Genomic DNA, 13,039 nt, shown 5'->3' with positions numbered 1-13,039 from the left:
AGTAAAAATGCATATTATGGTTAAAAGAGAACATTATTGAGTTTAAGGTCAAAGCCACCTCAGGTGGGTTCATGGGATCCGAAATCTGCAGCTCCAAAGCTGCATGTGGCTTTTTAGTTTCTTGACTGTGCCTCTTAATAACTTTGACAAAAATAGCTAAAGAACCGAGCATTTTTATAAAGAGTAAAACTAATTAAATAATATCTGCAGCAGTTTTTCCAAAAGCAAGAATAAAGGAATGAAACTAACAGTGACTATAATATTCTTTACGATTTTTTTTTTCATTTATAATTGTTTTAAAATGTACAAAACTAAAACAATGTCATACAGTAGTCAGATATTATAAAAAAGCTGTTTTTATCAATGATTAAATTTTTCTGAATAAATATTGTTTATAAACGTTGCTGACTTGTGGTTTGCTGTAAAAATAAAGGATGAATAACAGCAAATAATGGCCATTGTTAGGTACAGAAGAGGCTCAGTTATCCTGTGGGCCTTTTTTGTTATTTTAAACTCCATTGGAATCTTATTAAAACACTGGACATTATAAACCGATCTTTTATCAAAATAATAATACAAAACAGTAAAAATATTGCTTTGGGCATTTTAGAAAGTAATATAAAAACTAAACTAATTAAATTACGTATTTGCCATAAAAGTTGTAATTGACAGGAAATACCAGATAAAAACACAATATTTCACACTTACATTATGTATGAGGGATAGTGATTTAGATCATGGAACGATTTACATTAAAAATTTAGGGATGATTTAAGTCATTATTTTGTTCCTGAAGATTCAATTTTTGGAAAACTGACTTTTTTCCAACAATCCACTGCTTTGGCTTCAATGTCAGTGTGACATCAGTTCATCTTTTTCTTCTTAGATGTCTCATTGTCTAAAACCACTAGCTGCAAACATTCATGTGTCATATTTCCATTTTTTTTTGTCAATCATCATCCCAGAGGGCATGCTGATTGATACGAAAACTATTTATTTACTGTTTATAGCTATTTAAAGCAATATATGCTAAAGTTGATGATGAATTTATTATGTTTTTAACCCATTTATAAATTTTAGACTGATTCTATGCAAAAACAAAAACATTTATTTACTAAAAAAATGTTTATTTTAACATTATGTTCATTCTAAAGAGTCCATCAGTGTTAAACATCTTTCTTCATATATTTGAATCCATCCAACTTAATAAGCTTTTATATGTTAGCATAATTTAGATCTAAAAAATTCAACAGTAGATCTCCACAGGGTTTTTATCCAACTAATTTTTCAGAAATTTTTAAATCTACCTTCTGATCATTGTGAGATTGAAATGTTTAAACATTGTTTTCCAGGTACTTAATTCTATCGTATGATCAGAAAAAAAATCAGAAGCCCCTTGAAGTGATCAGCACTAGTTAAAAAGACATAAGCAAATCAGGTTGTCTGGTAGAAAAACATAAAGGAATTGGTCTAAAAAAGGTCTGAGAGGTTTCTGTCAGGGAGGCAGTGCCAAACCTCTCAGAGGCAGGTTGGTGTCAAGCATGGATAACTTTAGAGAGCTTCTCACCAGCATTATTGGGGTAGGAGTCCATATCCAGGTATGAGTGTTCCTGGGTCTCATGTGGCCCCCCAACCACCCCTCCGCCTTCCCCCCTCTCCAGCCCCACCATGTCAGAGAAGTGGGGGTGTCCCTGCTGCCCCAGTGAGGGGTAGAGCGAGGACGAGGACTGGCCCTCTTTCCTCTGAAGCAGAGGGGGTAAAAGGTTCGGCCCTGTTGCCCCTCCGAGCCCTGCGGTTCCGGGCAGCAGCCCTGAGGTTAGACTCAATCCCCCGCCCTCCTTGTCCCGCCATGGCAGCCAGCAGAGCTTCCAGGAGACGAACAACGAGACAGACAGGAGGACGAAGCCGCAGAATGTCACGATGACCGACAGCAGGCTGACAGAGATTTCTGCAGAGGGGAGGAGAAAAGTGAGAACTGGAATACAAGACTTTGACTTGGGTTTACAGAAGAAAAAATAGCTCTAACTAGTAAGTCTAGCTTGAGCTGAGGAGGATATTTTTAAACAAACCATACCCTAGATGAGATGCTGGTGGTATACAACAATAATAACGGAAATAAATTAGTAGCTAGGGTTATAAAGACCAAATTATGAGGCAGGATTCATCATCTGGGATCCTAAAAAGCTTTATCTGTCTCACTGGTGCATCTGATGGATCTACGACACCAGCGTGAATGTCACCAACATGAATAAAAACAACAACCTCATCTCTAAGAGCGCACTATTAACACATCATGCATATGCCAAACAAATCAACAGTAAATACCACAAATGCACCATTAGCCGCAACATCTACAAATCACACATCACACAGCAGCAGAGGAAACTGCTGCTAACATAAAGTGTAATTTGCAGCCATTCTCTGAAGCTTTTATACAGCATTTAAATCCCGAGCTGGACATGTGGGAGAAAACGGGTGGGAAAAATGAGATGAAATGGGGAGGGGGCGATGATGATGGAGGCAATTAATAAAAAAAAAAAAAACACACCGACTGTGATCACGCTTTACTTCACAGTTGTGAGCCTTTGAATGTCTGAAAGGTTAGGAAAGGTCCAACAAAATCCTCTATCAATCTTGCCTTCAACTCAAGTCACACATTTATATATGTTTATTATTTATTTGATAATTTATTGTATTTTCCATTAGTTTATCATGTTTTAGAATAAAACAAATCACAATCATATCTCTGAAAATTGGTGCATTTTCTTAAACAAACCTAGCTTTGATATATCAATGGACATTTTTCAAAGAGGTAAAGGTAAAAAAAATTGGAACCAACAGACTGGAAACTGGAAATGTTAGCCTGCTTCATTCATTCCAAAGCTCCTTTGATTTATGTTTGGTTCCATAAAACAAATCTGTCTAAATTAGATAATCTACCTGTTGATTTGAGTATGCCAATTTTTTTGTTACGCATAGAAATAAAACAGTAGCAACATGAAAAACTCTTTTTAACAGCAAGAAATCTCCAGTAGAACCAGAATCAATACGAGCAACCTTCTGCTGGGGGTTCAAGGAGACAGTAAAACACTACAAAGGAGGTTCTAAAGGCCTATTTGATATAAGGCTTACTGTAAATGAAAGTTTTTGGTTAAACAAAATAACTCTGAAGGTCTTTACTTCATCATTTTAATGGAATTGAGGCGAAGTGATTGGAAAAAAAGTAAAGTTATTTACAGTAAGTTAATACATTTTAAAGATAAACAAATGTATCTTAAAAACATAAAGCCTTCAAAAAATTAAAAATTGCTTTCAAGACACACTTGCTGTTTACCTAACTGATTGTATTCATCATGACTTATGGACAAATATAGATGAGTCTAATCAGAATAAGAGAAAACATTATTATCTGCCATCTGATCAACTAAACAAATAGAAAAATATTCTGTATCTAGTTAAAACATGATCCAAGCAAGGTGCAGTTTGGTTTTCCGCAAGTAACCCTGAAGGCTAAAAATGAAATATATCAGATTAAAAAGATTTAAACCAGCGTTGTGCTGATCTGTAGATTCCTACAGCACGTTATGAGCCCTTTTAAGAATCATATTGAAGGACTGTATCAAGCGCAGCATCGAGACCCAACAGGTGAAGTGCAGAAACATGTCCATTATCTAAGGCCAAGAGAACATAAATAGTGATTCTTAACAACAGGTTCACCAGTGAATGATAAATAGCTCAATCTTCATCTCAACTTAAAGTGTTTCTCCTGAAGGCATTTCACATCAGTCAAGTTTGTTGAGTTTCAACTTTTGTTCTTGATTTTTACATTTGGTTTTTAAGACTAACACTAAAAAGTGCTAGCCTCTTGAGACCATCCTGATCTCGCGAGCTTTCAAGGTTTCACTCGTAGATCAGTCTGGCTACTTTCCGTTAAAGAAAATTTGGAGCCGTTCACCAAACGAACGTCCAATCAGCGTTGGCTTTGGGGCGGGTTGAGGTGTGATGCAACGAGAAACGCGACAGTTCAGTCTAAAGAACATGGCGGCTTCAGCCGATGAAACTAGCGTTAGCGTGGCTATCGAGCAAGTTTTATTGGAATTACAGAGTATTTCTTCACTGAAAGAAGAGCAAAACACTGCTCTGGAGGCTTTTCTCAGAGGAAAAGATGTTTTTGCTCTTCTCCCGACTGGTTTCGGCAAGAATTTGATCTTGTGGTTGTGTTTTCGTCGTCGCTCTGTTAGTACGTCATATGCTTCGTTGATCTGATTGGTTTATTTGGCCCGTCTATCACCAACATAGGCCAATCAGCTAACCAGTATTTTCGCCCCTTCCCAAAATTACTTCAACGGAAGGTTTCCAGATGGATATGCGGAGCAAATCCATCTGGCGGAGTCAGGTTAAAAAAGTGCATCATTATGAGGTGAAAGATGCTTAAATTTAGTCTTGGTATAAAGAGAATATTTAGGGAACATTAATCAACAATAATCCCCCTGAGGACTGAGTAACACAGCAAACAGGTCAGGTAGATAGTTGTGGATGCACATTAAAATAGGGTAAGGTTGTAAAGCCGAATCCCAACCTTTGAACATCTTACAGAGCGTTATTCAATCCAACATTAAAAAAGAGAGGGTATGGCATTTACAAACCTAACGAAACAATGTTATCTGCCTAAACTGACACCTGAAAGAGAGAATTAACCACTGAAGCAGCCAACAGAACAGACACAAAGGTCATAGCCGTTTGCTCTACACTTCTTGCAATCCCATTTCCAGTTTGCCAGGAACCTTGTAGGGGACACGGCAAACATATTGAAGAAGGTGCCCTGGTCAGATAAGACCAAAATAGTGCTTACTGGCCTACATGCAAATCTCTGTGTTCAGCAGGGAAAAGGAAGCCGGTCAGACGGGAAGAAGGATAGACCCAAATACAGGACAGGCCTTGAAGAGCCACGTTAGAGGCTGCGGGAGACTTGGGGTTGGGGACACGTTAGGACAACCACCTTTAACACATCAGAATGGCCTAGATAAAGTCCAGGCCTATATCTAATGTATCCATTAAAAGATTATGCAAAGATGATTTCCATTTTATATTTTCATCTTAACTTCTGCAAATGCAGGAGGGCTAAGAAATGCAGCATGAATATTTATAGATAAGTAGACTAAATATACAATAAATATTTATTCTTATCCTGGTCTATTTGAAGTCTTCTTATAAATAGCACATTTGGGTGTGATGACTGTTTTGACAAAGAAGGACCCATCAAAGCTCACACTAAATTTGCGTCCTAGAGCTCAGACCATGAATATGCATGGTTTGTGACTAGCCCAAGTAGACTCATTACAGAGATCTGCAGAGTGAGAATGCCTGGCCTGTCCACCCGGAGGCTTGACAGTAAAAACTGCATCTTTGCCCCTCTTGGGTTACTTCCAGACCACAGATTAGGAATGCTTAAACACGGAAAGGCTTTCTAAATTGTTCCCAATTTGAAAGCATCACAAGACAAGGACAGCAATATAACATAAACAAAACAATTTTATATTTGACAATGCCATAAAAAAGCAAACAAGCCCATCCTAGATTTGATTGTTACATTTCCAACCTTCATTCCTTCCTTTTCCGCTGCACTTTTTCCTTATGCGACTGCCTCTTTGTTCATCACCCCTTCCTTCTATCCTCTGCTTACTCTCTCTCTCTTGTTGGTGAATTATTCATCAGTCTGTGTATGTCATTAATCAGCACTTGTTCAAAAGATATGATTGGAGTGCCGAGAAGGTGGGGTGGGGGTGAGCACCGTCTCGGTAGAGAACAAGATCAGGGGAAAAAGATATAAGAACAGAGGGAGAAATTAGGGTTGGGGAAAAAAATGAGGACCAGGAATTGTCCGGGTGAAGGAAGAGGGGAAAAGACAGACTGGAACATGTGTTGAAACAGACATATAAGCTGAGGGGTCGATTCCACAAAGAAGGGAAGGGAGGAGGAAGGCTGCAAGGCACATATAGTCGATAGCACCAGCATGCCGTGTGTGAGAGAGCAGATACATAAAAGGTAATAATAGGAAGAGGAAGAAGAGTGGGAACACAGATGAAGGAGCTTGACAATGATTTAGAGGAAAACACCTGAAGAGAGGGGGAGCTTCAGAACGTGAAAGGTTAATGCATTGATCTGTAGGAGAAAAAACAAAAGGAGAGGAGTAGGCTGTGTCAGGCGGGGAGATCAGTGAGCACTGATAGCACACTGGTGTGATCAAACGTGTTCAGTGACAGGAGCAAAAACCGCTCCCCTCCATTTGTCTCTCTTTAGACAAGTCACTGTACCATCCCGAGCACTGATCCTGCCACAGATCCGTCACTAATCCACAAAGCATAAAGAGCGAGTCAGCAGGCGGCCGGGTTGGTGGGTGGGTAGCAGGCCTCTGAAGCTTGCCATGAGGAGCGGCTGAGGCTCCTTGTCAGTCAGAGACTGACGCAACCCCCGCTGGGAGTCGTACAATCCTCCACATCAAACGCATCTCCGCTGCTTACACAAGCCGTTCGCTGACAGCTTTCTGCGAGCGGCAGCCCTCTCAGGGATCGGACACTTCCATCAGCAAATGCAGGGAGATCACAGCCCCTAAAACAAGGAGCTCCACGCCTAAAACCGTGACCTGGCATTTCTGCACAGAGCCGTTCAAATCTCAGGAGGTATGCCAGGCAATCCAGGCTAATCTACGCTGAGCCGCAGAGTCATGCTTATCGGTGTAGCACATCCCATGGGAACCCACACGATACCAGCTCAGCAATTTAAGTTCTCGGATTGCTTTATTTGTTTCACTGTGACAATGCCCTCAGTGGTTACTTAATCCTTGAATTATAGCTTAAAAATAGTCTAATGACTGAAGTTCAAAAATAATAATAGAACTTTATCGATCTCACATTGGAGAAATTTACGTTTGCATTTAACCCATCCCCTTGGGGAGCAGTGGGCTGCCATCATGAGGCCACCCAGAGTGGCAGTCTGTGGGAGTGGGGCTCAAATCCTGAACCTCAGGATTCCAAGCTCTATGCCCTGACCACTAGTCCACCACTCCCCACACTACAAAAGATGATTGTGATTAGGAAAATTTCATTAGTTCGCACAGCACGTTTTTAAGCCTCCATTCTCCCAATGCATTCCTTGGTTTTCTTTGGGTATTCCTGTTTCCTTTCATTTAAAAAAATGCCACTCCAACAGGGAATCTTACAAATTAAACCCTTTTTACTGCAAATCTGAAAATATTTACACAGCATAATTTCAACAGTCCCATATCTGGGCTCTAGAATAATATCTCAGACTGAATACATAAGAAAAAACTACACAGACAGAAGTTGTTTGCATGTCATGATATAAGACCTCAGTTCAAATCTAAACCTGGCTAAAGTCCATGCCCTTATCATCAAAATTGAAATTGAACCTTATGTAAGTGTCATAATCTCGCATGTTTGCTCCTCCCTAATTAGTAATTCCTTTCACCTGTCGTTTTCCCTCCCAGCCTCAATTATAATTTATTCCTCTCACCTGTTTCTTCTGGTTATATTCAGTTCAGCCTGAGCATTCAGTGCCAGATCATTACTTGTCTTTCTGTTAGCCTGTCTGTTATTTTTATTTTATGGTTCAAGTCCTGGATCCTAGCAGCCAGTGGAAAGAGGGTTTAAGTGTTTGTCTCGTCTCCTGATCGTCCACTGTTCCTCCCCCAAGGAGTCCTCTGGGTTTTTGGCTCTTTATGTGGGGAGGTTCAGTTTTTATTCCAGTAAGCCTGGCTCCAGGGAGGAGACCAGTTTAAAGTCCTGCATCAAGTTTTGGTTCCACGTCCCGTCTCGGCTACCCTCTTCCACTGAGCCTGCTTATCTGCACCTGATCCTGTCTACTCCTGTGCATGACCACCTGGTCATGCTTCCTGTCCCAGTCAGACTCTGAACCCTCCTGGGAGCTTGTGGATGCCTGGAAGTCTGGATCCTGCCACCTGTTTCTGTTCCTGCCTGATCTGGATCCTGTTCCTGTCTGTTCAGGATCCCTCATCAGGATCGGCTTCCAGCTTGTCCTCTGGGACTGCAGCACTTGGGGACATTCTTGGACTGGACTGTTAAACCAGAGTGTCAGAGTTTGGGCGGTGCCCCGCCCCCCTCCTGCAGTATCCGCAAGCCACAGCTCCACTTTAGTTTTTGTTTTATTTAATAAACATTTTGAACTTTCCTACTGACTGTCTCTCCTTGAATACTGGGTCCATCTATCCTCGGTCCATGACAGTAAGTTTGAAAGTCAAAGGAAAGTGGCTTGAAGTTGTACTCAAGGGTGGTGTTAATAGATTTTTTGATTAGAAAAATCTGAAAACTGTATCATTTTGATACATAGCAATTCATACCCCGAACACTATGTGAGGTACATTTAATATGAAGCTGTTTTAACCAGATTTCGTAATGCTGAAGCAACGTCAACGGATTATGAAACCTCTCATCTTGCCAAATTCTCATCATCTCACTCTAAGGAAATTTTCCCAGATTTTAAATCTGTGGCTGAAGCAATTATGTAAATAAGGTCTCTAGTGCGGAAGCAGAAAGCGGATTTAGCCTTCCACACAACATACAAATAGTGATGAGAAGTCGCCTGTCTGAGGCAATTGTCCAACAAGCAAAAAGAAGCAGGAATCCAACTACATTTAATTACACACAAACAACGAGATTGCCGTGAGACTATGTGTTCAGGTCACAGCATTTACTAAAATAGATAAGCAGATATGCTTTAAGTGGTTCAATTATTATCATAAAAATAAAATGATGGCTGCACAAATAATTGCATTTGCAATATAGTCACAGTTGAACAAAAACACAATTTTCAAATAGCAGAGGCACTCAGTGTTGGTCACATTTACACAAATTAAGACAGAAAGACACTACATTTACTCCAGTCCTTTAGGTGGCACTAATATGCTTCAAATGGGTTTGAGGCCATATAGAAGGAAAGAAGCGCGCAGATCCATGCATACCATTGGAAATTAGCATTTTTTACACAAAGGTTTCAGTAAAGTCCTGCAACAATTGACTTTGGACAGGCAAGATTTCAAAGCCATGAAAAACCGAAACCCTGGAGTAAAACATGCTAATTACAACGTGCTTGTGGTTAAGTCAAAGGAAAATGGAAATAAAATCGCAATATTCGTTAAAAATGATCGAGATTTTTGGCAAAATCCTTCAACTCATTCTGAGTTTGTGTTTTTTGGACATCATAAATGGAGGTTTATCAAAAATAAAACTACAGATACCGACTCCCAAGTTCATCGATACATTTCTCCCAGTCTGAAAAACATATTATTGAAAAAGGTTACTTTAAATCTAAATTTGTAGCGGGTATGAATAATATTGGGCTTAACAGTATGTATAAATATCTCCATGTCCCTTCGGGCATCTCAAAAGAAATGTGATGTCTCTAACCATCACCATTTGAATATACAACATGAATATTTCATGATTTGTTTTTCTGAGTCCTCATAGCTTCAAACAATCATTAAACAGCCTTGTCCTTATTCCTACTCACCACTTACTCTGATTATTTCTAAAATCTTACAATAAAAAAGCACAAAGCCTGCATCCTATCTTCAGAGTAGAGGACTTTTTTTCCTCCAGAAGTATTAAGGTGTGTGTTAAGATCCATTACTCTCCCTATGAGGGTGCAGCAGCTGTGGTCATTTTGAACACACCGAGCTGGAAATGAAAGCCATCTCTGGCAGTTTTCATCAGGTGGAAAATCTACTTATTTACATTCAAAGCAGTCTTGTAAGGAAACTCTAAATACATTTTTGAACAGTAAACTGTACAACCAGGAGGAAAGCTGTTTACTCTACAGAAAGCGGTTTGAGGTGTATTGATGCTTCCTCCTCCACCATGACAGTGAAATCCTATTTTCATGGCCTTACATTCAGGCAGAGCATAATCTATAACGAACCACGGCTCGTGACTGGTGTGAAAGAAGCAAAATCCGACTCTGACATGTTTAAAACGTTAAGCAGAGTTTTAGATACAATCCTAATTTCTCAGATGGTTTCATTTTCTCCCTTTTACAGCACAAAAATGTAATTTGTGAAGACACTTCTTTATTATAATTATGCATTTCTTCATAATAACTCCTTTGATTTAGAAAGAAAATATAGAGACAAATGAGCCGTCTAATGTCCTACATGGGTCAAACCCCCTGGATTATTATATTAATTCTAATAAGCCAAGGTAAGTCCAATAATTTAGGATTTACAAAAAATTGTAGTAGTTAGTAAGTTTGCTGCTCATAAAAAACAGTTAAAAGTTTTTATATGCAGTGTCTGGCATTCATTTCATTCAGGAGTTTTTTACGAGTTTAAACTTTCACTGATAATGTTTTAATGTTTGATGATGAGTTTACATGTCAGTTAATGTGAAATTAAGGATGTTATCATGCACTTTTTCCTTATCAAGTGGGAATGCTTATGCATTCCCACTTATTGTTTTTCTGTTTCTCTTTATTATTGTGTGAATGCTGTAGGCATTCACACTATTGAGATCCTGTTTCTCTTTATTCTTTATTTATTTTTTTTATTATTTTTATTCTTCCGACCATTTTTTGTAACGCTACTACTTCTGCATACTTTGTGCTATTTCAACCATTCAAATTTCACAATATTCAGCTCATTTAGGACATGTCGGCTATGTCTTTTTGTATTTCTACCTCTTTTGCTTTTTAAATTATTCAGCTTTTTCTGCAAATTTTTGCCTCATTGAAATGAATGGCATTTTGCTAAAATTCTGCTAAATCTTCTGCTATTTTGCTCTTTAACTACTTCTGCATACTTTCAGCTAGAAACACCATTCAACTTTTAAAATGTTTCCGCATCTTTCTGCTATTACAGTTTAACTCGGCTTTTTGCTAACTTTTACAGTTTTGCTTCAGTGAAGCTTCAAACTTTTAAACAATTTTTAAAGATTTTCAAATTTATAATGGAAGTCTATGGACGGAATGTTCAGCTGCTAGAGTGTGCCACTCTAGCGTTTTCAAACATTTCACTCATGCCGAACAGCTTCAACTCACTCGCTCATCTTTTACTCTATCTAGATAAATTTTACATCAAAACGTAGGGATTTTTGTCAGGATTCAGGAAATGTAACCCTCATTTGTGTGGCATTTACGGTTTTCCGACAGTTTGGCCCAGACCACGAAGAAGTCCAAACTTCCCCAATAGAAATCCAATGAGAGCTCTCTGAAAATCCGAAGTGAAAATTCAAAAAAACAGACTTTTTCGTATCGCTCCCATTCGGGAACCGTTCGACGTAGCAACACGAGCCTTGTGGAAGTTGTTCCTCAGACCTTCCTAGCACTCACATTGAAGGAAGTGTGTCGATATCTTTTATCGTTTAGCTAGGAAAAAGGTTTGTTCGGGGGTAACAAATCTGTCCGAACCCCAAAATCAAGATTTTGACAATTATACACTTTTTTACATCGTCACCACGCCTAGACGAAATATTGTAGAAATATGAAAGTTACACCAGTTGTAGTCCAAAGATGGCTGACGCTCACGGTGAAAGAATTTTTTGAATACCTAATACGGTTTTGGCTCACCGCTCGTTTGTTCGGAGGGAAAGTTTTGCTTTTGAGAGTTCTGCTCTACCATTGTGCTGCATGTTATTCAATGAGACCAGCAGGATTTCTCAAACCTTTTTATTCCTCCTTCCCATTAAGGTTGTGAATGAGCTACATCCATGAAAGTTACCCCAATCGGAGACAAAGGATAGCTGTCGCTTAGACTGAAAGAATTTTTTAGATACCATTTACGGTTTGTCTTCAGCACTCGTTTGTTCGGAGCTGATAATCCCATTCAAAAAAGCCTGAGAACTAAGGAACGAAAGTGATGCGCATGTCTCTCTGTCACTGACAGGCTCGTTAACGTCGTCAAGGTAACCGTGCTTCAAAGGATTTTACCTCCACCACTTTAAACAGCACATTTTAATCTAATGGAGGGAGACAACACTGATTTAACATTAGGAAGTGGATACAATATGACTACTGGCCATGACCCTTCCCTTCACACGCAACCCTGATAGACTTTCAAAATAAGACTCCGGGGACCCTTCAAAATAAAAGCTCCTACATTAAACTCATATTTTTTTCCCAGCATATGGCTCAACACTATGGCCCAAACTCAACCACTTTTTTAAAAATGAGACTCTAGGGGTTTTTCAAAACACACCCCACAGCAAATTTCAAAATAAAAGCCTCCCATTGCCACTTCATCTACTGCCCTAATAACAGGGGAAAGAGTGATTTAATGATTGGAAAGTCATCAAGTATCACTGCTGGGTCTGACCCTTTTCCTCAACACACAACCATGCTAGACTTTCAAAATAAGACTCCAGTGACCCTACAAAATAAAAGCCTCTATATTACACTTGTGTATTAATTGATGCAAATGGATCAGCATTATGACCCAAACTCTACCAGCTTGTTTCTATTAGACCCTAGGGACCTTTTCAAAACATACCCTGGAGTGAATTTCACAATAAAAGTCTCCCATTTACGCTCTAACACAGCATCTATTCACCCAATAACATGGAAAACAAGTGATTTCATATTTAGAAATGGATTCTATATCACTGTTGGGCATGACCCTTCCCTTGAAACACATCCATGATAGACTTTCAAAATAAGACTAAAGGGACTCTGCAAAATAAAAGCCTCTTTCTTACATACACTCATTCATTGTGCCGTATGGCTCATAGCTATGACCCAAACTCAACCAATTTCTTCAAATTACACTACCAAGGCCTGTTGACCACACACCTCAGTGCATATTTCTTAATCAGGTTCTAAGATTTACACTGTAATAAAGCATCTGATAACCTCGTAACATGCAGCCTAAGCCTGCCAACGGTGCTGTCATCAACACAGCAGCTCATAACATGCAGGTTAGATTTTTGGATAAATTCAGCTCCTTAAGTTTTATTAGCTCTCTTTTTATAAGCTTCTCTCTCTCTCCTTCCTGTGCTTCTTATGGTCAGTCTTGTAC

General features: G+C 39.2%; 1 protein-coding gene across 1 annotated transcript in view; it reads right to left on the bottom strand.

Annotated features, from left to right (window-relative positions):
• syt3 (synaptotagmin III) overlaps positions 1-13,039 on the bottom strand; it is a 75,614-nt gene that overhangs the window by 40,538 nt on the left and 22,037 nt on the right. Inside the window, exon 4 of the mRNA XM_038297328.1 lies at positions 1,568-1,948. Coding sequence (XP_038153256.1) covers positions 1,568-1,948 — 381 coding nt within the window. The remainder of the gene's footprint in view (positions 1-1,567; positions 1,949-13,039) is intronic.

This window comes from Cyprinodon tularosa, unplaced genomic scaffold, assembly GCF_016077235.1.
Source record: "Cyprinodon tularosa strain WSP-4 unplaced genomic scaffold, ASM1607723v1 ctg386, whole genome shotgun sequence".
NCBI lineage: Eukaryota > Metazoa > Chordata > Actinopteri > Cyprinodontiformes > Cyprinodontidae > Cyprinodon > Cyprinodon tularosa.
The sequence above is the reverse complement of the archived record's forward strand: the minus strand, read 5'-3'. Positions and strand labels throughout refer to the sequence as shown.